The sequence below is a fragment of the Neofelis nebulosa genome, chromosome 2 (genome assembly GCF_028018385.1).
Source record: "Neofelis nebulosa isolate mNeoNeb1 chromosome 2, mNeoNeb1.pri, whole genome shotgun sequence".
NCBI lineage: Eukaryota > Metazoa > Chordata > Mammalia > Carnivora > Felidae > Neofelis > Neofelis nebulosa.
In genome coordinates, this window is record NC_080783.1 from 168,718,701 (window position 1) to 168,746,237 (window position 27,537).

Below are 27,537 nucleotides of genomic sequence, written 5' to 3' on the forward strand. Positions count from 1 at the left end.
CTCTGAGGTTAAGTGGATGAGGAAACTAGGCTCAGAGTTAGTTAAAATGATTTGTTCAGGATCACACTTGCTAGTTGTGTATGGATTCAGTAATGTTGTTACTTTGTTACCTTCATTTCATGTAACAACTGCAGTTGACCCTTGAACGACAGGAGCTTGAATTGCATGGATCCACTTATACACTTCCTTTTTTTAATAAAAAGTCCAGTGCTGTAAATGTATTTGCTCTCCCTTACGATTTTCTTGATAACATTTTCTTTTCTTTAGTTTACTTTATTATAGAAATACAGTATGTAATATGTATAATGTGGAAAATATGTGTTAACTATTTGTGTTATTGGTAATTTGGATGGAGTCAAAAGTTATACACTAATTTTTGATGGCACGGGAGTTTAGACCCCTGACCCTTGTGCTGTTCAAGATTCAACTGTATTTAACTAATAGCACCTAATATGTGCTGGTCATCAGCGCTTACGGGACAATGATCCTTGCCCTCCTGGAGCTTGTATTGTGATGTTAGGTTTCATTGCCGAACTTAAGGCAGGTGCCTGCTGAAATAGTTTAAGGTCTAGAAACTTTAGTCTTAAAATTTCTTAAGCAGCTGATTTCAGGAAATACTTCTAAATTACATATTTTTCTTCTCAGTTTTTCTAGGTTCATACTTTAACTTATCAACATTTTTTATTTTCTACTTCAGAAATCAAAAGCTTTGATTCCTTTAAGATGGACATAAAGTAACCCTGTGTGTGTGTGTGTGTGTGTGTGTGTGTGTGTGTGTGTGTGTGTGTGTGAGTGATGGTTTCTTTAGTAAAAATAACCAGCTACCTACCCAAAGTGTTGTATTCTGACTCTTGTCATTGATTTTAACTATCATCCAGTCTATTTTTATCATGTAAATCTGGCAGTGGCCTTTGGCCAGAAGCAGTCATATTCTGATCATACTTGTGAATTTTAACATGGTCTATTTTTATGTCTCTTCACTATTCAAAGTTTAATTGTATATTCTTCCCTTATACAGATACTTGTACTTCAAAGGGTGTCCTTGACAATTTAAGAGGATTTCAGCATCTTCAGACATAGATTTCTAGGAGTTTGCATCTTGGAAAATAGTTATGATATGCCTCTATTGCAGCTAGGCCCTGTTCAGACTCGCAAGTTGTCTCTTGTTTTGTTACATTTTCCTCGTTCAGGAAGCATCAGCTATACTTAGATCAGACTTTTATAAACTAAAGACTGTGAGATTCTACAAAATGTCCCCCCTCCCTTTTTTTTAATGTAAAGTAGCATCTAACAAGATCGAGCCACAGAAGCAATCCTCTAACCATAGAAAGAGAGGCAGTTTTTTTTTTTATTCAAAAACTTGAAATTTTGTAAGTAAATTAGTATGGAAGAATTCAGTGCTGTCCTCAAAGAGCTTTTGATTATTCACTTTTATTCTTCCCATTTTCTGAGCTTCTCTGTGTTCATTTGCATTGGGAATGGAACCCAGTGAATCATATTCTTTTGAAAGAGTGTTGCACGATTCTTACCGGTCAGGTTTCGAGCATTTAAGATTTTCTTTTTGTATTTGTAACGAAAAACTTGAATTGATTGCCTGGAATTATCTGTAGTATTTATAAACTTGATCTTGCTCTTTTCCTATCTGTTCTTAAAATAAATAGAGAACAAACTGAGGGATGCTGAAAGGGGGGGTAAGGGTGGGGAGTGGTGTTGGCTAGATGGATGATGGGCATTAAGGAAGACACTTTTCGGGATGAGCATATGTAAGAGATGAATCACTGGGCTCTATTCCTGAAGCCAAGACTACACTGTAAACTAACTTGAATTAAATAAATAAATAGCATTTTGTTTGGTTTATATGGAAAGAAATGCTACCTGAATGAAGCCTTTACACACACTCTGTACCAACAAAAGACTCTTCTCATCCTGAATGAGAACAGATGTCATTTCATACAAAGTGGATCAGCAATCCTAGATTTAAGTGCTTAGAACGGTGCCTATCCTGTCTTTTAAGTGCTTTATGGGTGTTTTTACATTTTTATCATTAGGATGTCAGTTTTTTGAGATTCTGTTGTTATTGAATCAGCATATAAAAATATCATAGTAAATACATATGGTCTAGCAATTCTGTTGCTGATTCTGTTTTCCCTGTGAGTTTGATCTCTATGCTCAGCATCACAATACCATTTTATTGTCCTATCCAATAATATGGGAGGTCAGTTTGAAAATTAGGTGTATTATGACTTCAGTATAGTGTGGCTTGCAATAGGGAAGGAACACTGGAAAAACCAAACTCTGTTTTATTATGGGTTTTCATAGAATCCAATCCTAGAAAAATGTTAGTAATTTTAGGCTGACCCTCGAATCTTACATGAGGCTCCGAGCAACCCTGTGACTCCTGAATGCAAGTAGTAGGTGATCTGATGGTACACTTAAAAATCCTTTGTGAATTCTGAAAGGTTTTATGCTGTAGTCTTTGCTAAATTGGGTCTGTTGGAACCTACAGGTCTCTTCCTGATCTGAAAGGCTCAAAGTATGTTCATTTTGGGGCAGGCTTCTTAATTCTCCAGAGCATAGGGCTCATCTGGGCCCATCGGTTTTCATTCATCCTTGGCAGCAGCATATAATGGCATGCTTCCAGGAAACCTCAGGTAGGCCCCACACATGCTATTAGCAAATACTGCTGATGAACCAACTAGGGCTGTTCTTTGCCCAGGTATAAAGGGATATTGGAGGGATTTCCCCATTTATGAAGCTGGAGAGATGAGACTAGCTCCTTCCCTCTACCAGGCCTTTGCATATGCCAGTCCTTTACCCAGACTGCCTTCTCTCCACCTCCCTAGATATCCATTACATCTCAGCTCAATATTAATTCCCTCCTGAGTCCCATGCTAGATGATATTCCTTTTATTTTACCTCTCTCTTTTTCCTCCATGGCATTTTAAGCTCTTTATAATTCCCTCTTTATGTGCATCTTTGCTTGATTCCACTACAGACTGTAAGCTCCATGTGAACAGGGGCCATATTGCTCCAGTTCTTTATTGTGGCCTCCTGATGTAGGTCAGTTTCAGGCATGAAGAACTGCTCAGAAATTATGAATCTCCTAAATGTGACATTTGAAACTCTGCTCCTGAGCCAAAGCAAGGCATTATAGCATGTAGCTAATTGCAGATTGCTGTTTTGATGTGGGGTGGGGTATCTATTCTCATAATTAAAACAATGGATTACGTTAGATTTTTAAAAGCTGAAAGTATAATGGTTTGTTCTTTGAATCTTGATTAAGTTGTCCATGTCAGAATAGCCAAGTCAAGGGGCGCCTGGGTGGCTCAGTCGGTTGAGTGTCCGACTTCAGCTCAGGTCACGATCTGGCGGTCTGTGAGTTCGAGCCCCGCGTCAGGCTCTGGGCTGATGGCCCAGAGCCTGGAGCCTGCTTCCAATTCTGTGTCTCCCTCTCTCTCTGCCCCTCCCCCGTTCATGCTCTGTCTCTCTCTGTCTCAAAAATAAATAAACATTAAAAAAAAATTTAAAAAAAATAGCCAAGTCAAAGTTGTCATATCAAAATTCATACTTATATCCTCTGCCTGGCTTCCCGAAGGTGACATTGTGACACACTCTTCTGGTTTAAGAATTTTTTTTAATGTTTGTTTATTTTTGAGAGAGAGACAGAGACAGAGAGTGGAGGGGGTAGGGGCAGAGAGAGAAGGAGACACAGAATCTGAAGGAGGCTCCAGGCTCTGAGCTGTCAGCACAGAGCCTGATGTGGGGCTTGACCTCACAGACTGTGAGATCATGACCTGAGCCGAAGTCAGCTGCTCAGCCGACTGAGCCACCCAGGCACCCCACACTCTTTTGGTTTTAGATTGCTTGTATGTTTTCATTTGTGCCATCCCCCCCCCCCTTCGGTTGTAAGATCCTGTGGGAATGCTAGCCTGTAGCCTCATTTCTGTCACCCCACTCCGTTTCTACTTCTGCTGTGTAATGCTTGGGAAAGTAGAATTCTGATAAAGTGTATTAAATGACCAACAGAAAACAGACAGTGATCTATATTAACTTGGAAACCACTTTCACACCACTAAGGGTGGTTGCTCCTGATTTGCAAAAATAATTAGATTCTACTATTAAAGAGAATTTGTGAGAGGCACCCGGAAAGTTGTTAAAACAATGCAGAACTCTGTGTGTGTTGGGCGGTTGGTGGTGGTTGGCGATGAAGATGATAGGATCAGTGCTTTAATTCTAGAGAATCAAACTGGCTTTCTTATGTAGTGTAAGTGTGAAGTGAGGTCAGGGGGTTGGAAGGAGGCTTTTTTGCTACCGAAGTTTTCAAATAAGAATGGCTCAAAAAACATTTGATGAACTAAAAGCATTTTTCACTGGATTTATTTCTCGGTGCTCCCCCTTTCACCATATCGTATCACCATTAAATGAGGCCAAGGGCAGACCGGGTTGGGAGGAGGGTAATTCTAAAGGAAATGGAAATGGGAAATAAAAGTGCATAAGTTTGGGGGTCCTGAACTATTGTTCACGGCCTCAGGGGAGAAGTTGTTGACGGAAAAGGCACATGGTCTTCATTTGCATTGGACCGGGCACTCTATGCCAGGAAGCAAAAGTCCCTGGCTTCCTCTGTTGAAGTGGTAAAAATAATATCTTCTTTGATATTCATACCCTACGATGCCTCTCTGTCCTCTCAGTGTCCTCATCAAGTTTTTTCCCTTCTTCCTCCCAAATGCTTTTTCCTATCCACTTATGGTTTGGGCTGCTTCCTTAATAAGAATGTCCTCTTATTCTCTGATGCAATTACATCTGCAACTGATTTATTTATTTATCCTTGTCTCTATCCCAGCTCTGAATGGACTTTGGAAAGTAGAGAAGAAAATCCAGTCAGCTTTTGGAGGACATTGGACAGCCGAATAAATGCAGGTATGTACCTTTGCATATCTTTAAAAAAGGACCAAAAGGAAAATAGCTTTTAAAAAGAATAATGAAACTGATCTTGAATTTGTAAGGATAACCTGTACTTCTATCCTTTCATTTTTCAGTATTGGTAGTTTAATTTTTTTTTTCATTTCCAAATGTTGAATGTGCTGGTTTAAAAATAAATCTCAAGAGTATAAAAGTATAGGAAGTCCAGAGTAAAAGATAAAGCTCCCTTATAGTCCTTCCTGGATATTTACCACTTTAGCAGTTTATCACGTTTTTACAGATTGTGCATATAGGCATGATCAAAAGGGTCATGATATACATATTATGCCTTTTTTCACTTTGTAATATGTCATATATATTTTTCAGTGTTGATTCACATAGCTTTATGTCATCTTTTTAACAGCTGCATGGTATTCTTTTGTGTTGATATTTCTTATTTTGTTAACCTTCTATTGTCACTTGTATTTTTTTCCTATTATAAATGGTGCCCCACCGTATACGTATATAATCACGTATACTTGCCTGATTATTTCCTTAGAGTGAAAGCGTGTAACACCATCTCTCAATTTTTCCCATGCCATGCCTGTATAAGGCCTCAAGGACAAAGGTGTATCTTACATTATAAAGCAGACTGCAGCTTATTTGTTTTCTGTTTCTGTTTCTCGTTGTAGGGTGGAGTTGGATGCTCAGTGTTGGGTTTTAAACCTTTCTTGCTCAGGGAGCCTGGGTGGTTCAGTCAGTTAAGCATTCAACTCTTAATTTCAGCTCAGATTATGATCTCACGGTTTGTGAGTTCGAGCCCACATCAGGCTCTGCACTGATAGCACAAAGAGATTTTCTCTCCTTCTCCCCCTCCCCTACTCACTCTCTCAAAATATAGAAACAAACTTAAAAAAGCTTTCTTGCTTGACAGTTGATCTGAACCCTTAAGGTAAGTTATGAACTTAGTCTTTCAGCCTGATTTGTGAAAGCTTCTGGTTTTCAGATTTATTTTGGAGGTGAAACAAGTAAAATTGAGTGCCTCTTAGTTTGTAGCATTGAGGCCTATCTGGTTCATGTCTCTCCTATAAGTATCTCACCTTTACCAGGGCGGCTAATAAACGAGCTCATGAATCTGGTGAAGAGAGCTATGTGACTTGTTTTGAGGAGCTTCCTTGGGCCATTCTGCAAGCACCCTTTAAATGTAAGGCTCTGTGCTAGGTACTGGGGAAAAAGATGAATGACACAGTCCTTACCCTTAAGGAACTCCCAGCATAAACCATTGAGAGAGAGAAAGACAGACACATGAATAAGATGGTCATAATCCAGTGTGGTTAGTGCAGCGAGGTGAGTTTGGGAGAGGGCGTCTAACTTAGGGGATGAGATGGAAGTTCATAGGCATTTCCTGGAGGAGGTGATGTCCAAGCCGGGTTCTAAAGAAAATTACAGTTTTTCATGAAAAGATGAGGTGGGAAGGTATTCCTGATAGAGAAATGAGTATGACCAAAGGCAGGAAGGTGAGAAAAGCAGAATGGGGTGGGGCGGGGGAGGGGGGGCAGTAGGAGTAACCAGAACAATGGCAACTTTGTAGGTTTCAGGCATGAAGTAAGAGGCTAGGAGTGATGGAAGATGAGGCAGAGAGGCTAGCTGGCAGCTGATGGAGGACCTCTGTGAGGAGTTTGAGACTGCTCTTATAGACTAATGGGGGCTTTTGGAGGACCTGATAGGTGTTAGAGAGATACTACTTTGAGGGCTAAGTGAAGGTTGGCTTGGCAGGCAGTAGGAAATTAGGAACCTGGTGTCAGGGAAATTAGTTTGTAGGCCACTGGTGTTGGAGTGAGGGGAAGAAAGATGTTCCTTTTCCTTCCTGGCCTTGTCTAAGCTAAGTTGCTGGGGCTGGCTCTTTGATCCTAGTTGCCCTGCCTTTAGAGGCTCAGGTGAAGGACTTTTGCAAGTTTCTCACCAGCAGGTTCTGGCCTCTTCAGAGCAAGGCTTCCAGCCCTCATTCTGCTGCCACACAGTGCTGCCCATCTGCCTGCCTGCCAGTGGAGTGATGAGGACTTGGCCCCGTTCAGTAATTTTCGAGACCCTTCCATATGGCTCATGAACATGAATTGGTGGTCACTTGGTGTGTACTATCTGTGAGCCAGCCCTGGGCTAGGCTCTGGAGACAGGAAGATAGATAAGACGCGGTTCATGCCCTCCCTGAGCTTGCAGTTTAGTGGGAGATAGACAAAGTTAAAAGACAATGTGATTCGTGCCCTAGGTGGGCTCAGAAGTGAGATGATTCCAGTAGAGGTGGCAGCATGAGTAACATTAACGTGAGCGCTTCCAGAACGAGCCACGTTTTTCAACTACAACTTGTGTGCAGATAGAGAAAATAAATCTAGGCCATGTCTAAAATTATTCTGGTTTTTGAGAATATGGTCTGGTCATAATGAATTAGAGTGTATAATTGATTATCCTCATAACTATAATGGATAGTTTGACCTCTCGTAAGTTCGGATGCATTTGATTTTCCGAGAGGGAAGGGGCAGTAGGAAATTACCTGCTTGAGAGGTATTTATGCTTACTTACCTTCCCAGCATTCTCTTTTACCACTTGACCTTCTAGCACATAGAATGACCACGTGGTCTCGCTTTCCTTCCACTACAGTATCTAAATATAAAAGAGGACTGCAATGCCATGGCTTTCTGTGCTAAAATGAGGAGCTCCAAGAAGACGGAGGTGAATCTGGAGGCCCCCGAACCAGGAGTGGAAGTGCTCTTCTATCTGTCCGATAGGGAGCCGCTCCGGCTGGGCAGCGGGGAGTACACGGCAGAGGAGCTGTGCATCAGGGCGGCGCAGGAATGCTGTGAGTACGGGCTGCTGCCTGCTGGCCCGGTCGTGTGTGGTGTCCCTGAGCCTCGCAGCTCTGCTCTGTGTGGGCACGCGTGGGCTCTGGCCTGCCTCTGCCGCTCACATGCGTTTCACCTTGGGCCAGTGGTTTGAATTCTGAGGGTGTTACTTTTCACTGTCTTCATGGTAAAGTGACTTATTCCTGCTCTGTGACTAATGAGCTTGGGGTCCCAAGGAATGAGGCTTTTGCCTTCTGTGGAGGCGCAGTTTTTATTTCCCCTACAATCTGGAAAATTGGAATACTATCAGCACTAAATGAGTAAAAACATCTGGCACAAAGTTGCAAGCTATTCAATAAGGGGCATCTCTCAAGATCTGAAAGGCTGTTCAAAACTTCTTCGGAAGGGTGGAATCCATCCTTTGGCCGCTGTAACTTGCTTCCCCTTTGTGATGCTGACTTGAAGTGAGAACTCGAGTGTCACTTTGTGGCTTGGTCAGACTGCCAGGTTGTAAAAAGGGCAGTGAGGTTGTGAACAACATGGTCTTTTTCTTTCTTTTTTTTTTTTTTTTGCAAGTGAGCCTGTCTTTCTTGAGTTAGCCTGTTGCCAAATAGGAGAAGGTGAGAAACCAAACTGAGTAACAAAATGAATCTCCTTTAAATCTTGGGGTCAGTGACAGTTTTTGTCTACCTACTTTTAAATGACAAGTAAAGTTAAATTATAGAAACTTAAAGATCTAGTCCACTGGGGTTGTGGCAGCAATTGTATCAATGTAAATATACTAAAATTCATTAATTGTACACTTAAAATGGGTAGACTTTATGATATGTAAATTACATCTCAATAAAGCTGTGTTTTTTTTTGTTTTTTTTTTAAACAACTCATGATGATTAACTGTAATGGCAGACGATGTGATCCATGCTTAATTTATATCATCTTTAGCCCTCAGGACAACTCTATTGGGATAGTATGAACATTTCAAGAGTTACCTACCTAGTTTGTGATAACAGCTTGTCTAGAAACCCCTTTTTCTTTCTGATATATATCTTTCTGTTTCCAATGCTTTAAATACCAGAGTTCCAATAAAAGGGGAGAGGTTGGTGCTACAGGGAATAAAATTGGCTGAGCTGTATAGATTATGAGGTTCATGCCCTTATATTATATTCTAAAGTTATTTTGACTAGATAGCAAAGTATAAAAGGAAGCATCTTTAGACATTAGCTTTAAAAGTATTTGTAATTAGCAAAACAGCTAGATGTAAATTGATGCTTCTAAAGTATTTTTTTAAGGTGTTGTGTTTTTTCTCCTTTCCCTTGAGGTTTGCTTTTTATAGCGTTTCTTCTGTTGACCCAGTTTCTTACCATCATATTTGTACAGAATTGTTGGGCTGCAGTTAATGAGAGATCAAGGGGCTGCTGCTAAAGGAGACGAGGAGAGAGCCTGAGCCCGCAGGCAGACGCAGCCACTGAGTCTGCTGTAGCTCTGGGCTCAGGGCCAGGCAGTGTGGGGCAGCAGTTTCTAAGCCCAGTCTGTAGAGAATGAGGGAGCTCTTTTATAACTGACTCAGGGGAATGTTGCAAACATTTATTAATTTTAAAAGTACATGAATACAGAATGCCACATATTATTAGAACTCTCATTATTATTATAGTAAGTGATATTGGGAGGCAGTATGGTTTTCTTCCCTGTTGTCCAAAAGTGTATGGTCCATTTTTGTTCTTTCAGCTCTCATTCTTTCACCTCCTCAGTAGCTCTATCTTGGTTTGAATCTTAACTCTGACTTTTACTGAGTAGCCCTGAATCAGACTAAATCGCGGGAGGCCACAGTTTCTTCACCTGTAAAATGGCAAAAATATTAATTACGTCATTAAGTGTTAGGATGAAAAGATAATAAATGTAGAGCGTGTCAGCCTGATGCCTGACACTTAACCCTCAGTAAATGTTAGTGTTGTTGTTACCATTATTCTGTACTTTTGTATAAAAAGCTTTGATCTTTTATCTTTGATCTTCCTGTTTTAAGTACTAAAATTTTAGAATCAGACCTGTGATAGAATACACACAGATTCATGATCACAAATAAGTTATGCTTCACTATGTATGTGTCAGTGCCCATTCAAGTATGAGTATGTATAAAGAAAGTCTAGGCTTCCAGGCCAGCCCACAAAGGCCAATTCACGGATGTAAAACTATATAGTATACCCAAAACATAGTCCTAACAGTACTGGATCTAAAACTCATTTGCTCTTGTTCCCAAGAGATGATGCCCTTTGAAGTTTACTCCCTCTTCTCTGTTACAAGGAGAAATAACCTCTGGAGGGGTTACCCCAGATATCTTGAGAGGCAGGAATCAAGGAGTTCAGCGAGATGTCAGCATGCCGAGGCATCTGTCTCTTTTTCACTCGGTGTGTGCATTGGAGAGAGTTCGTGCCTGGACGGGCCGAGCCTGGGAAGATCCCTGTCAGTGTCAGTTGTGCTCCAGATATCTGATTTGGGAAACTCCTATTACCTCATATTTTCATATATTTTTTGGTTAGGTTGCCTGTATCTTAGTTTGAGGCCTGGTCACAGATGAAAGTATCAGTAGTAATTATTTGCAATCACCTTCTCTGCTTCCCCCATGCTTTTAGATTACAGGTCTGTGTAATTTTAATTATGGGCTCAGAAGTGAATGGAAAGGTGCTTTCCTGGCTTTATAACCTCCTTTATCTCTCTAGTTCTTCTTGTGTCAAAGGAGGCAGTTGGTGGGGCAGGGAGGCAAGGGAGCACTATTGGACTACTTTTGTTAAGCATATATCTTCTTGTGAGTTGGCTACTAATAAAAAATATGATAACTATACAGAGTACTTACAAGGTGTATCTATTAATGGTAACAGATTTTTATCATTGACAAAAATCACTTTGGTTATTTATTCCAACACATGATTTTGTGTGCTACTGCCAGGAACGCCTTTGCATGTAATACATAATCACAGTGTTAGAATTGTTTAAACATTTTCTGTAGGAGATGGATTGGGGGTTTCCCGAACTCCAAGGATGTTTCTGACTATGATTAGCAAGGTGCGCTTCAGGTGGGATCTGGGAACCTCTCAGCTCACGTATTTTTTCTTTTAAGTAGGATTTGTTAAGACTGTCATAGACACCGTGATGAGAAACATTGTTAGACTTTTGTTGTAAAATGTTTTTAATCTGGTTTGTCAGGAGCTATAGTATATATTCCTGGGGAGCCATAGTTGTTAATTATCATGATTAAAACTGCCTGACTGAATATGGTTGGAAGTCATATTTACCCTAAGAGGATACAAAATGTGACCTAGATTCTTTGGATAAGAGAACTTCTTGTCTTTGTGTATATCATGCTTTGGAAGCAGATGGCCTAATGTATCTATCTTTAATTTTCTGATACGTGTTTTACTTTTTCCCCAGGTATCTCTCCTCTGTGTCACAACCTTTTTGCCCTGTATGATGAGAACACCAAGCTTTGGTACGCTCCGAATCGCACGATCACAGTTGACGACAAGACATCACTCCGGCTCCACTACCGGATGAGGTATGGGTGCCTGCTTGGCTTCCTCTTGCAGGGGGAGGATGACAGTTAGCTTGGAGGCCTGAGTCACTTACTAAGAAGATTTGTAGTCATTTTGTAATTGGTAAGTTTTATATTTGCTTGGTATGAGAAAGGACTTCTTCAGTATTTGGAATGCAATTCAAGATGAATTTGATCACTTTGCCACATTGTAGAAAAGAAATCGTTATGATGCAGAGGGTATTTTGAAAAGAATTAGTGTACTATGGCAGAGTTTTTCAAGTGATGAGTCATGGTTATGAGTTTAATTTCATGAGTTGTGACCAGAATGTTTTTGAAAAAAGAAACAGGCAAGAATAAGTAATATCAGCATATATACATATCCCAAGAATATTGTTTTAAAACTTCTGTTTGAGATATGCAAGTGTATATACCAGCTCATGATGCAATAAAATATTTCTTCTTAAGAGTTGCAGCTAAAGAGTTTGAGAAGCACCACCTGAAGTGGTTCCCTATAAATTCCAGGTTGCTGTTGCTCTCAAGGGGTAGATGTTTTGATTGACTCCCTGAGAATTTTTGCCTAGTGGGTGGGACTCTCATTTTTCTTCTGATGGGTATTGCCTTTTCTCTTGTATTGTAGACTTCCTTAAATGTCACATAGTCTCCCAAGGTGTCATAGGCAGTCACTACTTCACTGTACTGTCTTGAGTTGATAAACATTTTTGCGCTGTTACCTAGAATTGAAAATGTTTGTTAGATACTAGTTAAGCACAACTGAGTGTGCTTTTAGCAAAGGAGCTTATAAACAGGGTGAATACTTTTTGAAAAGGATCTTGACTTACATAGATGTGATGAAACCGGCAGTTGCTGATGGAACGTAGGGACCTGCTGGAAACACCCTCAGGGATCTCAGAGCCTCTCCATGGTAGCTTAGATGCTGCTTCCTTCGGGAAGTTGGTGGAGTTGCTAACATTCTAGAATGGTCTGGGTGTTTTTCTCAGCAGCAGTTGAACCAGATCTGCTTTCTTTGATAATCATTCTAGGGCTGACTATTTTTTTCTTTTTGTACTCACCCAAGGTCTCACCTTAAGAGGAGAGGTGTGTACCATGTGAGATTTCTCGCCCCAGATTTAGGGAGACAATCACCCCACCCAGCTGAGCCTTCTGACTATATTTGGATTGTTTTTCAAAGTGTAATCTTGCTTTCTGTGGCCTGGGGGTTGTCTGTGTGAACCAGCATTGAAACGTGTTATTTGCAGCCGACAGTCTAGGAAGGGGGCATGTCACCGAATTCTAGTTCTTTCCCTCTAGGTTTGTCTACTTGGCTCAGAATTTGGAATGGTAGAACTTGGGACTTGGATAAGACCTGAATTTACCTAGTTCAAGTATTGTTAATTGTTTAGGGGCGAACTGATGTCCACAGTGGAGAAGTGAGTTACACAAAGTCACACACCTAGTGAATCCTCTTGTCCGCCCCAGAACCCTCCTTGAGGCACTCGTCTTTGTGGATTGTGCCAATACCTCACTATTAGGGGCTGTCTTTGCCTCCTCCCTGTTCTGTTAGCTGCCAGGAAGTGCACAACTACTTCATTTTTGGCACCTTGACTTTGTACCTGACATTGAGCTTCAACAGGATATTGCTTTGTTACCACAGGCCCTTTGAACTTGGAAGATCCCACCCTAAGCTAAAACATTTGCATTACAACAAACTACAAAAACTTTGAAACCTCCTAATCTCACCACTGTAGAAGGTGTCATATGAAAACAAATGTTGGCGACTATTTCAGTGGAATCCCAGCTCTATTTTGGGAAACACTCTGCTTCAATTATGAGATTCTGTTTTTGGATCATGATTTTTAATGGTTATTATTTTATAATGTGTCTTAGTATAAGATAAGCATATTCTTTTTTATGAAAAAGAATATTTCCTTTTTCATTCAAATGAATTTCACTATCTGTTAGTAGAGTTCTGTAGAAACCTAAGGAGAATTCCTTGTGTATAATATCTAAACATAAACTAAGAATATGCAGTCATCTGTAATATAATTTTCTCAAAGACTTGCAAGGAAGTCATATCTCCTTGATAGGTCTGTCTACCTCTCTCCCCCTCCCTCTTCCTTCCTCTGTCATTCCTCCATGCCATTCTGAAAAGGAATCTACACAGCTATCATACTATATTTATTTATGCCATTCTTTATTTTTTTCCATTAGCATGTTCCAATCCTAGGAATTTGTGTGTGGCCCCAGTTTGATGAACATCTTGATGATTAATTTTAAAAAGGAACGTAGAGCATCTTTACATGTGTCTGTCGGCCATCTGTATTTCTTCTTGGAAAAATGTCTTTTCATGTCTTCTGCCCAGTTTTTAATTGAGTTATTTGTTTTTTGGTTATTTGTGTAAATTCTTTATTTTGGATCTTAATCCCTTATTGGATATATCATTTGCAATTATCTTCTCCCATTTAGTAGGTTGTCTTTTTGTTCTGTTGAGGGTTTTCCTTCCCTGTGCAAAAGCCTTTTATTTTGGTGTAGTCTCAATAGTTAAATTTGTTTTTGTTTGCCTTGCTAAAGGAGAAAAGGGTTTCTGTGGCCGATGTCAAAGAGGTTACTGCCTGTATTTTCTTCTAGGAATGTTACAGAATTGTTGACTCATTGTACACCTGAAACTAACAGAACACTGTATGTTAATTATACTTGAATTTTAAAAACGTAGAGTGTCTGTCTTCCTTCTAGTTTTGTCTTATTAGGGTAAAATTAGGAAGGTGTTGATTTTGGTAGTCACTGATTTAAAGGCTTTTGTTTTTTGTTTTGTCATCTTATTAAATAGAAAGCTGTCAGCCTTTGACTATGGGCAATTTCTAGAGATCCAGCCTTGTTTTAGGCTCCTTTCAACCTTTACGGAAGTGATGGAGCCACAAGTTAGTTTGATCTCCTCAGCCTTATCTTGTCTGAACATCTTGCCAAAAGATTTCCAAACTGAAGCTGGTCTCACAGGGCTCAGATAACAGCCTGGAAGAATGTTTTTGTTCAGACCTGACTGGAGATTGTGTTTTGCCCAAAGGGAGTATGTTGAGCCCTTGATTTACCAGGTCCAAGGACTCTTTCTCATAGAGACTCAGTGGGATGTGGCAGAAGAGGACCATGCCTTGGACCGGTTCAGGGAAAATCTGTCTTCATTGCTTCTCTTTCAAACAACCTCCTGCATCCTAGAGACTCTTACTTTTCCCAGGTACCCTTCCATGTTGCACATAATTCTCATCTTCTCACCGCCTTCCTCCACTACCAAAAGGAATGTACCTGTCGGCCTGCCCTTCAGGGAGAGCCCTGCTTTGTTTGTTTGTATAAAGAGTACCTGGCACAGGGTAAGTGTTCGCAAGCCCTTACTTAGTTACTGTCTTCGTTGTCCTGTTCGTTGCCTTTTCACCTGTCTCCTTCTAGACAGATCCCAAAAACTTCTAGTAGATATCTGGTTATTGTGTGAATGATGAGAACTCTCCATTTTGGACTTGACTCAATAGCCAGAGGAGTTGGCTGTGTCCTTGTCAATTTTTTTTCTGCCCCAATGTCAGATTTTCCTGTATTTGCTCAGTTGGTAGAGCCAGTTCACCCTTACTTCCTGCCTATCTTGGATCGCTGATCCTGGCTGAGTCCTCCCATCCTGTGCTCCGTCTGTCCTTGAAAAGTAGATTCTTCAGTCTAGGGATAGAAGTGCCAGCCTCTTCATCAGCAGATAGCTGTGGGCACCCGATCCCCTGTCACATAGGAGAGTGAGAGGACAATCCCACAGCTGTGGTTTATGCTGCATGTGGGCTCCTGGATATGTGTTCTTTCTGTGTGTGAGTGAGAGCTACCAAAACCCACAGTCAAATTCTCAGTCACTTTCTTTTTTTTTTTTTATTTTTATTTTTTTTTCAACGTTTTTTATTTATTTTTGGGACAGAGAGAGACAGAGCATGAACGGGGGAGGGGCAGAGAGAGAGGGAGACACAGAATCGGAAACAGGCTCCAGGCTCCGAGCCGTCGGCCCAGAGCCTGACGCGGGGCTCGAACTCACGGACCGCAAGATCGTGACCTGGCTGAAGTCGGACGCTTAACCGACTGCGCCACCCAGGCGCCCCAAATTCTCAGTCACTTTCATAAGTCATAGGGAAGATGAGGTGTATAGAATCCCTGAAAGTTCTAAAATACTGATTTTACTTTTATACTAACTTCTGTATCCATCCTTCCCTCACCATGTTAATTGCTACTCCCTGAATTTGTTCATTCATTTCTTGTTTATTCATCTGACAATGATGTGTTAAGCAACTGTTATTTGCCCGGAGATTCAGTGCTGAGCAAGACCACTGAGGCATCTGCCTTCACAGAGCTCATAGCGTTGTCCAGACTATTGCCATAGGCATCTGATTTGGTCTCTGTCATTTCAGTCCATCTTCCATTGGGCTTTCTTCCGGGGCATCCTGCCTCACGTGATCTTGCCTTGCCATCTCCTCTGCCTGCTGTGTCTGGTCCAGGCTCTAAAGCTTGGGATTTATTTATTCTGGCCCCAACTTCCCTTCCCAACCCTTTCTCCCTTCCCCTGGCAGTAGAGGATGGTTTTTCCCTTGTTTGGCACCTCATCAAAGACTCCCTTATGTCCAGGGACATCTTATCTATTGGGCACAGTGCCTAGGGCTCATAATATTTTTAAAGACTCAGAAAAGTGTTTTAATTTCATTAAAACCAGAAAAAGAAATCCAAGCTGGATTATATTTATCTTTATATCAATGTGGTTGTAAAATACAACTTTTAATATTTTTTTTATGAAGGAAGGAAAAACTGGCCTCCATGAAAGTCACATTCTAGTCCCGCTTATGAGACATGCCCCTTGTATGTTTCTTTATTGTTATTGTTGGATTTGACTGGTTGCCATGTAGACATATAGACAAGGAACTCACAAGAGTATGGAGACCAGGCCCTTTGAATCCCAGCCTGGCAAAAGGGCCTGCCATGTGTAGGCGTTGCAAATACAGCTCAGTGACAGATGTCTGAGTTTAGTGGCAGCACTTTTTTGGGAGGAAATTTTATTTGTTGCTTCTTTATGCCACGGTGGTTTTGCCAGCACACAGGCACGTCAAGGGAGAAAGACCCAGGTACCAGTTGAATCTGTAACCTATAGATGGCCTGTGGCAGCTTGGCTCAGTCACTTTCACACACTCAAGAACTCACTGCATTTCCCCTACAGGTGGCAGAGGCATGTAGTAGTTAAGAGAAGTGGCTTGGGGTCAGTTCACCTCACCTTTTGGAACCTCTGTTTTCCTTGGCTGTAAAATAGGAACAGTGAAACCTATCTTGAGCAGTTGCTGTAAGGAGTAAATGGCATGAAGTGCTTATTAATTTTATTCACAGCACTACAAGCTGCCGCTTGTAAGTAGTGCTCATGTATTTCTTCTATTTGTAACTCTATTCATTGTAAGATAAGCCATCAATTAAATAACAGCAGTCTGGGAAATAGGAAGCACTGCCACATTAACTGTGCATCTCGATTAGACAACGAAGCTACATTTTCTTGAATAGAAATGTTAAAATGTCAATTAAATAGGTCTTGGATTCAAGGCAGGATAGCATTATTAAAGGTAAAGGGAGTTGCTGGGCCAGCTCTTGCACCTAGTCAGCATGTTTTCCTATTTAGGAAGACGTAGTGGAAAGTCACTTTATCTCCTTGAGTCACTGACAGGTTCTGGCAGGATGCTGTTCACAGAGTGCTTGTAAGAGCGAAAAGAAAAAGGACCTTCTAACCAGTGACGTGCTATACAGTGGAAAAGCAAGCAAACGCTTCCTTTCCAGGGAAATTTAGCCTCCGGCATTGAGCACTCTGGGTACAACAAGGACACCTCTCCCATGCATTCAAATGTCCCCTTCCCCAAATTGACACTTATCTTCCTACCTTCTAGGTTCTATTTCACCAACTGGCATGGGACCAATGATAATGAGCAGTCTGTATGGCGACATTCTCCGAAGAAGCAGAAAAATGGCTACGAGAAAAAAAAAGTTCCAGATGCAACCCCTCTCCTTGACGCCAGCTCCCTGGAGTATCTGTTTGCTCAGGTGAGAAGTCTGGGCCCGGGAGAAGCTGGAGGGCCTGGGATGGCTGAGGCATCACAGGTTCAGACCGCCTGGTGTGGCTGGACTCATTGGTGGCTAGGATGTTTTATGGCCTCCTCTCCTGCTCTGCTGTGTCTTATGGCTGTCCTTGCTGCCCTAGGACTTGCCCAGAACGAGGAGGGGAGAGGCAGCAGTTTGGCGTCCCAAGGGGCTGGTTGTCCCACTTGGGGATTTTCGAGGCATCGCTTCTTCCCTGTTCCTTTCTTTTTCCCCTACCTCCTATCATTTCACTTCTCATCTGCAGTGCCTCCCGTGGAGAGAGCAGAGGGAAGCTGCAGGTGAGGGAGGATGTAGTTCAGTGGGGTGAATGGGGACATCTCAGCAGTCAGAGTAACGTTTGGGAAGGCAGGAGGTGGCTGCTCTGAGTCACAGCGGTAGTGGGGTGGGAAGATTAGACACTAGATAAAAGCCAGAAGAGAAGTTAGAGTCCCTGAATTGCATTCCCCAGAGATAACCAGCGTTTTTGGTGATCTGCTTCCTGATGTTACCATGCAGGTATATATTGTGTACCGTGTAGTTTTTTGAAAATACCCTATAATTTTTGTAAACTGCTTTTTTGTCCATTCTATTGATGATCCTTCAGATGTCAGTTAAAAATATAAATCTATGCTGTTTTAATGGCTTCATATTCATTCATTCAACAAATATTTACTCCTGTGTACTCTTTGCTGAGGCACTGCAGATACTATGGTGAACAAGACAGATGTGGTCTCTGCAAGCAGCAGATACAAAATCAAGCTGGGCAAACAGAAAACAAGTAAAATGATACATATGGAACATATAAGAATGGTCAGAAGTGCCATGAAGGAGAAAGCTTTTGTGATAGAGAATATAGGGAGGAGGTTTGATTGGGAAAGTCTGATTTAAATAGTGTGATGGGAGAAGGTCTCTAAGGAGGTGACACTTCTATGAATCTGGAAGAAGAAGGAGTCTGCAGTTCTAAGGAAGGAGAGGGGAAAATATTTCTTCTCCATTAGAGCAGTTTTTCAATAGCACATTTCAATAGCACATTTTGGGCTGGATGGTTTTTTGCTCTGAGGGACTGCCCTGTGCGTTGTAGGACATTTACCCACATTCCTCGCCTCCGCTCATTAGATGCCATCTCACCAATTGTGACAATCAAAACTGTCTCCAGACATTGCCAGATCTCCCCTATGGGGCAAAATCTCCCTGGTTGAAAGCATCTGATAGATAGGGAACAGAATGTGGGAAGACTGTGAGGCAGGTGGGAGCTGAGAGGAGAGTCAGTGTGGCTGGAGGAGAGGAGGGTGATGGGAAGGAGTGTTACTGGTGGGGCCAGCGAGGAGCAGATCATGTGCCACGTTGGTCCACGTGAGAGAAGATGCTGGTTTGGCTTAGTGGTGGTGGCAGTAGAGTTTGGAGAAAAATGGTGGACCTACAATTAATTGTGGAGGGAGAATTGATTGGATTTGCTGATCAGTTGGCTGCGCAAGGGGAGAGAATCCGAAGTATCAAAGGTGATTTTGAGGTTTCTGTTTTGGGCCTTGTTTGATAGATAATGGAGTCGTTCCCTAAGTAGAGAAGGCAGGGAGGAGCAGGGAGGAGCAGGTTGGAGAAGGGTTGGGAATGAGGCATTCTCATTTGGAGATGCCTATGGAGAGATTTCAGGTAGGAAGTGAGTATGAGGCTGTTGTCCAGAGGAAAAGCCCTCATTTATTAAACTCGCCTCCTCTTTCTGGACATTTTTTGTTTTTCTTAAGTTTCCCCTATTAGGCTGTCACTGTTACAGTAACAGGTTGTTGTGAACAGCCTCCATATGTGTTTATAGATGTGTTCTATTTCTTTAAGATATACTTTCACGTGTGATTTTTATGTCCCAGTTATATTCCATTGCACAGCTTTAGTTTCTGGCCAGAAAACTGGCCATTTTCAGATTCATCGTTTTTTATTCAACCTCCCAGCTTTATATATTCAAAGGAATAGTGCACCATACTTCAAGAATAAGTATTGCATTAGAATCTGACCTCTCAGAGGTTCAGGAATGAGTTACTTGGGGTGGTTGTACAGTGATATTTACAGAAAATCACAGCCAATCAAAATAGTTTCAGATTCTGTTCTGCTTCTTCACACGTTGCTGGCAGAGATGATTCTTGTTGGTCCTTAGTAGTTTGTGGAGGTTGACGGTGTCCTGTTCTTACCGGAGAGAAATAAATCCTATCTGGGAAAGAAAAACAGCTGCAGTGAGAACCCTCCATCCAGAAACCACTAAACTAAAGTCCCTTCAGAGAAAGTGAGTGTCTCACTTATGTGGAAACAGCACCCCTAGATTTCACACTACCTCTGTTCCATCGAGAGAAAGGCTAAAGATTTCAGTGTGCTTGACATTAGTAAAGTTGAGTGGCTACAGCACAGTGTTGATGAACCATAGCCCTGGAGTCACATCTAGGTTTGACTTTCCCCCACCACTTCCTGGGTCCCAGCTCCCACGGCATTCTGTCTTTCCACTTGACTTTGTTCTATATAACTATATTATATTATATAGTTCTATATTAAAGAACTATATTAAATAACTATATATTAAAGTTCTATCTATATTAAAGAACTATTCTTTATAACTATAACTATATTGATGTTCTATATTCCTGTTTGTTTATTCTTCTCAACATGGAATCTCCCTGAGGTCAGGAACACAGTTTGGCTTACTGCTATGTATACCCCTGGCCCCTAGAATAACATCTGGCCCATAATTGGTTCCCAGTAATCAATAATTACCACATGGGTGAGTGCAGTGATGTAACTTTTGGGTGCCTTACATTCCTCATCTGTTAGGTAGAGGTGATGGATGATGTCAGCACCTATGTCATAGGGTTGTTGGGAGGATTGAATGAAACAGTAAATAAAGGGAACCTAGCCCACAGTCTGGCACTGGGGCTAGGTTTTCACAAAGGGGAGGTAGCACTGACATCATCATTACTCTGTACAAGACAGGTGGTGTACTTGTACTCTGTATAAGACAGGGACTGCTCTTTAGCTTTTTTGTTTTTGAAGCCCTCACTGGGTCTTGGAATGCTGTGCACCTCCAACGGGGGGTGGGGGGGGCGTATATTTTGGTGATATGTTTCACTACTAGAAACTTAACCAGCAGGTGTCGAAAAACTCCTGTGTGGCAATGATTCACTTGCCCTTTCTCTAACTCACCATCAGAATGAGGTGTGATGTGCTGTCAGTTATACAGCCAGTGCCTAGGCTAGGATATCTCAGTATATGTTTGTGGAATTAATGAGCCAACCCCAGCCAGGTGTCACCCTCCCTTGCCCTGGTGCTGTCCAAGCCCAGAACGTGGTGCTGGCCACGGTCATTTATAGGATAAATCCTGCGAAAGGGCTCCACGTATTTGTGCTATTCATCAGCAGCTCGCATGGTGCTCAGTAAACATTTGTTAAATAAATGAAATTTATTCCTGGGGAGAACATTTCCTGAGCCCCCTCGTGCCCAACTTTTGAGAAGGAGCTTTGGTGCCAGAGAATCTATAAACCTCGTTCGTGTCATCGCTATTTTTCTGGGTGGCACCTCCCTGTGTGGGGAACCTTTCTCTTAAGACTAGAGACACAGAAAATCTGGTGGTTCATTTCTTTTCACCTCTGCTCCTAAGGGACAATATGATTTGGTCAAATGCCTGGCTCCCATTCGAGACCCCAAGACCGAGCAGGATGGACACGATATTGAGAACGAGTGTCTGGGAATGGCTGTCCTGGCCATCTCCCACTACGCCATGATGAAGAAGATGCAATTGCCAGAACTGCCCAAGGACATCAGGTAAATCTTCCTGCTGGCTGAAGAGTTGATCGTGGGGACAATGTTGTTTTTATATGTTCCCTGACATCTCAGTTTAACCCCTGCCAGTTTTTGGCTGACCCCTGCTCTCTGCAGCGCCTAGAACATTTATAAAAGGTAGCACAATTACAATCGTGTCTTGATTTTGAACATGGGCTCATGACCTCAGAAATTTGCACTCCGGTGAAAGTTCTGGATGAGCGATACCAATCAAATTGGTGGCCCACATACCTGCCCTTTGCCTCTCTTCCCATGGTGGGCATTGCCATCTGTCACGGCGTTTTTTCCTTTTGTGCCGGAGCTGTCCTGAAATCCTTCTGAGTATTGTTCTACAGGCAGCTACTGTCATCCACAGCCTGAACTAGAGTTCACTAGAGAGCTGTTTATCTGATGTGAAGGATAGTACCTCAAGAAAATGGCATTTATATAAAATAGCATTCATGATCAAGTCTTTGTGAAGGTGTCGTCAAACTGCATAATTTCTACCTATCTGTATAATATTTGTATGTGTGTATTTACCAAGGAGTTTCTGTGAATGTCGTAAAAGAAGACAGATTCATTTTGAAGAACAAGTTAATATAGCTCTTTTATTTGAGATAGGCAGCATGCACCTTCCCATAAGCTTCCTTCTTGTATCTTGCCCTTGAGCAGAGTCTGGAGCAGGTGGCGGGCTGCCCCCTCAGTGATGCAGGGCTGGTTAGATACATGCTGTACTGCTGCTTTCTCTTTTTTCCGTGACTTTTGCTCCGGGTACCTCCTCTTTACTTTTTCATGAAACAAAGGTAAAAAATGACAGCTCTCCTCTGATCTTCCTCTCTATTACATTAATCTGAAATGTCACAATATCTGTTGGGGAAAAATTCTAAACTTTACAATTTTCCACTGTCATGAAACCATTCGTGCAGCAGGGATTACCCAGGGCCAGATGCTGTCTCAGGCCTGAGAGTATTAGGCAGACTGGTCTCTCCACTGGTTTGGTTTCCAGTTTGTTCTTTCTTTCATGGGTGTTCATACTGTTCTTAAAACCGGCTCCTTCCAGCAGTCTGTCAGTTTGTCAAGACTCTTGTTAGTCATAGATACTTTCCTATTAGCACCCGCATAAGTAATTGATCGTTCAGTTTCCTTGCCAATCCATTTAATTCTTCTGGGACACTTCCACATGGCAGACACGAGGTCTTTTATATTTAATTGGATTTTATGTGTTTTTCCCATTTCTTGTAAAAGCAATATGTGATCTTTATAGAAGAATTATAAAACCTAAAAGTAGAGCCTACAGAGCATCTATAATCACTCTTGCCTCCTCTCACACCACCTTCTAACTCATGCTGAATCTTAATAACATTTGATATGAGTACTTAACGTGCACAGGAACAGTGACGCTGGCAAGCAAAAACACAGATAAGTCCATTTTGCTGCCTCCCTTTGCAACCCAGAAAATTGGATGATACTTGTAGGAATTCCCATCTCAGTACAGTCTGTGAACATGTGCTTTTCTTTCTCTTTCAGTCCCTGTTCACCTCCATCTCCTTGTGATTTTCAGCCTAGTGCTTACTCCATCTAAGACCCTCTGGGAGCAGGTCCTCCTTTCCTATGGGGCAGTGCATGGAAGGAAGATTTCTAGACTAAGTTGGTTTCTGTACTATTCTATGCTGGCCTGTGCATGACATACAGACATATTTTCCTACTTTGTTTTAGCTACAAACGATATATCCCAGAAACATTGAATAAGTCCATCAGGCAGAGGAATCTTCTCACCAGGATGCGGATAAATAACGTTTTCAAGGATTTCCTAAAGGAATTTAACAACAAGACCATCTGTGACAGCAGTGTATCTACTCATGACCTGAAGGTGAAATACCTGGCGACCTTGGAGACTTTGACAAAACATTATGGTGCTGAAATATTTGAGACTTCCATGTTACTGATTTCGTCAGAAAATGAGATGAATTGGTTTCATCCAGATGACAGTGGAAACATTCTCTATGAAGTGATGGTAACTGGAAATCTTGGAATCCAGTGGAGACAGAAACCAAATGTAAGTGGTGATAGGTGGCTGGTGGAAGAGACCATCCTGTGTCACATACCTATTCTGTTTATCCTGTTGGGATTACCCATTTGCATGTCCATCACCCCTGTCAGACAAGTGTCTTCAGGTTAGAGACCATGTATCATTCATCTTTTATTGTCTTCACGAATATTTATTTATTCTAAATAAATTCTTATTGAGTTCTATAGGGAAATAGAGAAATGTAACAATAACATATATAATATTAATAATGGCAGATATTTATTGAGCACTTACCATGTACTAAGTACTTTTCTAAGCATTTTACATGTATTACTCATTTATTCCTTAAAAAAAAAAAAACAAAAACAAAAACAAAAACAGAAAGCCTTGAGGGGAGTCCTATTGTTGTCTCTATTCTATAGATGAACACAAAGAGGCTCAGAGAAGTTAAGAAACTTGCCCAAGGTCATAACTAACTAATAAACAATAGTGCCAAGAGTTGAATTTAGACTTCTGGCTCCGTGAGATAGGGTAATTGATTTTGCGATTTAAAGCTGCTTTTTTAAGTGTTTGCTGGATGAGGCAAGGGAGCAGAGTGGTTTAAAAGCATGGATTTTAAACCTAAATAGTCCTGGTTCAGGTCCTAGCTCCACTATTTGTAGTTCTGTAGCGTTGGGCGTTCCTTCCCCTATATCAGCTACATATTACTCATCTGTAAAATGGAGGTACTTAATGTATCTGCCTCATGGAGTTGTTGAGAGAACTGAATGTCAGTCAGCACAAAGCCCAGCATGTAATAAATGTTTGAAAACTATTATAGCTGCCATCGTCATCGTTATAATTATCAATAATAATGTTAAAGCCAAGGCTATTTTTATTTTCTCCTGGTTTATTCATGCTAAAATAACAATGCCTAAAACTTAACCAAGTGCTTTTTATATAGTAGATACACTGTTAATGAGAACTAATCCTCAAAGAACCTGGTAAAATATAAGATCTGTTCTGTGGATGGGGAACTGGAGGCTCAAATTGATGACCTAACTAGTTAATAACTGGCAGATTATTCAAGCATGGGATTCATACCTTCTTTTGAAAGTTTCATCTTGGATATTGTTAGAATGTTAAGATAATCTGTGATAGATTCTAAAAGGAGAAAGCTCATGTTCTGTGCAGCCACATTTGGGAAGAACATGTTCTCTGCCTGTGTTGAAATATCCATCAGTCCGGAAGTGAGAGGACCTGAGGGTGGATGCCTGTCTAGTGGGCAGTTATTTCCCTTTCTGACTTGACTGGTACAATAGAGATGTTGTAAAGAGTTTATTCAGAGTGCTCATTAAGGTCCCTGCCAGGGATAAAATCCCAAGATTCCCTGATGGGACACTAAACTGCCATCCTAAGCCCACATGTGCCACCTGTTCTAATTCCTGTGTAGATCCAGGCGGGCTGGCTTTCTTCTCCTTGAATGTAGCCTCTGTTTTAGTTTTCCAGAAGCGTTGACCTTTTTTGCCAATAGGAAATGAGAAAGCAACTTAACTCTGGCACTTTAATGCATCTTATCAGGTTGTTCCTGTTGAAAAGGAAAAAAACAAACTGAAATGGAAAAAGCTGGAAAATAAACACAAGAAGGATGAGGAGAAAAACAAAATCCGGGAAGAGTGGAACAATTTTTCTTACTTCCCTGAAATCACTCACATTGTAATAAAGGAGTGTGTGGTCAGCATCAATAAGCAGGACAATAAAAAAATGGTAAGTTTGCTCTGGAGGCAATTCTGTTTGGATCCAGTGATAAGAGGCAGACTTTGCTGAGGACAGTTAGGCAGCACATGCTTGCAGAGCTCCTGTCCCAAGGAGAAAATCTGATGATTTTCTTTCTTTCTTCAGCCAGAAATCCCTCTTGCTGACATTGGCATTATCCATGTTGGTTTTTGAGTTATACTGGTACGTTCTGGAGCCTTTCATTGGTCTTGCCAATGTGCATCTACTTTTCAGGATTTGCTGCCCTCCCAAAGACATTTTAGCATAAATACTTAGTTCACAAAAGTTAGTGGATTTGAAGGAAAACAAGATGGGTGAATGTTAGCATTTCCTCCCAAGGGCCCCTGTGCAGCCTCTCCGCTGAGTTGGGGGAGCCTTCTGTGAAGAAGTCTCCAGGAAACCCCGCTTTGCACTTCAGGAGCCTGTCAGGCTGGTGGCTGTGCCCACAGTGGCAGTCCCCGTTACGGTGTCAGGCACACCCAAGTGACTCCGGACAGAGGAAGGGGTGTTCAATCTCACTTCCTCTTTTTTGGTATCACTTGAGGACATGATCTAGACAAGCAGGCCACTTTTGGCAGGGGAAGTAGGAGCACTGCCAAAATAAACATGTTTGTGTTGGGGAAGTCATGGCCGACGGCACGTGGAGAGCACAGGCAGCTGAGGCGGGCACTCATGGGGCGAAGGTAGTCAGCACCAGGGAAATACCACGCTTTGCCTTAAATGTGGCAAATACTCTGTCAAGACGGTAACATAACATTCAGTGTTGGGAACGAATTTGGTGATAGGGTTGAGAACAGATGGTCACTCTTTTATAGCTGGGGTAACTTGCCTTTTTGTTACACCTTTTAGATAGCAGTTTGGCAACACGTGCTAAAAGCCTTGAAAATATTTATATATACCTCTATTTGGGAACTTAGTGCTGTTTTCCAGAAACAGAGATGAAGCCAGTGGTCTGTGCATGAGAATGTACCCGAACAGAATTTACAGAGTAAAATCACTGAAAATTACCCTAATCTACAATAATAGGAGAAGAGGAAAAATTCATCACAATTCACCTGAGTAGTAAAATACTATATAAACAAATTGTTATTTTTTTTAGTAATATGGAAAAATGCTTTGTAAATGGAAAAAAGAATATTAAACTATCTACAGAACGGTACCAGTTTTGTTCAAAACATTTTTAAAAGAAATGCATATATGTATATACACACACATGCTCTTAGAAAAATAAAGTATTAACAGCTGTTAGGGTCCCTGGATGGTTAAGCGTCTGACTCTTGATGTCAACTCAGGTCATGATCCTATGGGCTCGTGAGATTGAGCCCCGAGTGGGGCTCCAAGCACAGTGTGGAGTTTCTCTCTCTCTCTGTCTGTCCCTCCCCCCACTCATGCTTGCACTCTCTCTCTTAAATAAATATTTTAAAATATATTAACAGCTGTTATTTACGGTGGGATTATGAATAATTTAAATATTTTTATTCTCCTTATCTCCCCCCCCCTTTAAACAATAAACATAAGTTAATTTCATCAGGAAACTAATGAAAAATAAAGTGAAGGGAGAAGCAGTAGAGTCCAGATAGATGTTAGCGGGAAGATGGAGAATGTAGGGAGGAAGAAGATAAAAATGAGTGCCATTTATTCAGCATATCATAGCTATAAGGCTGGATTCTGTGCTGTGTCTATACTATTTTACTTAGTCCTTACAAGGATCTTAGATGTAGGAATTTTGGCTCTGTTTCTGGGCGGGGGGGAGGGGAGGTCTAGACTGTGGAGAGGTGTGGAAACTCGTGCAGGGTCACGGAGTAAGAATGTGCAGCTCCAGCTCCAAAGCGTTCTCTTCCCCAGAGACTGCAGGGAGGAAGAGCTTGGCACAGCCGTGGTCGGGCTCTTCACCTCGGTCAGACCCTGAAGATGCATGTAGCAGAGGGGAGAAGCCACAGCCAGCTGGTACCGTGTCTGTGAGCCCGCCCCATCCTATCCTGGCTGACAGTCACGTTGGGCACCGCAGTCAGCGCCCGCTCGGACCACAGGGGCTGGCGAGACTGTGGCAGCTGCAGGAGGAAGGCAGGGAGAAATAAATACTTCATCTCCTCTTTACTGCATTTTCCTCTACAAATACTAGCTCTTACTACATGCCAGACACTTCCTGTTCTAAATGCTTTGTGAATGTAAATTCTTTCCATTTTCACCGACCTTATAGGTAGGTGTATTATTGTCCCTATTTTACAGAGGAGGAAACTGAGGCACAAAAAGCTTAGGTACCTTGCCCGAGGTCACACAGCTCTAAGATTAAACCATTTGAAATTGCCAATATTTGACAGTTTTTGACCTGTAAAAATGGCGATTGCATGTGCTTAACCATAATAGCAAGTTGGAGATACTAAGATATGAACCCACGTAAACGGACTCCAGAACCTGTGGGTTAACACTGTGTGATGCTTTCTCTTCTTTATCTCCTTCCCCTGTCCCTTGCCAGACATGGGATTTCCAAGCCCTTTGACCAGGCAGTACTTTGGCTGCTGGTCTTTCAGGAAAGCATGATGCTAGCATGTTATCAAACTATATCTTGATTTCTCTCT

The 27,537-nt window shown here is 41.6% G+C and overlaps 1 protein-coding gene across 1 annotated transcript in view; it reads left to right on the forward strand.

Annotated features, from left to right (window-relative positions):
- JAK1 (Janus kinase 1) overlaps positions 1-27,537 on the forward strand; it is a 128,263-nt gene that overhangs the window by 73,322 nt on the left and 27,404 nt on the right. The window contains exons 2-8 of the mRNA XM_058717119.1: positions 4,841-4,917; positions 7,555-7,753; positions 11,160-11,283; positions 17,190-17,343; positions 21,014-21,177; positions 22,891-23,230; positions 24,764-24,949. Coding sequence (XP_058573102.1) covers positions 4,912-4,917; positions 7,555-7,753; positions 11,160-11,283; positions 17,190-17,343; positions 21,014-21,177; positions 22,891-23,230; positions 24,764-24,949 — 1,173 coding nt within the window. The 5' untranslated portion in view covers positions 4,841-4,911. The remainder of the gene's footprint in view (positions 1-4,840; positions 4,918-7,554; positions 7,754-11,159; positions 11,284-17,189; positions 17,344-21,013; positions 21,178-22,890; positions 23,231-24,763; positions 24,950-27,537) is intronic.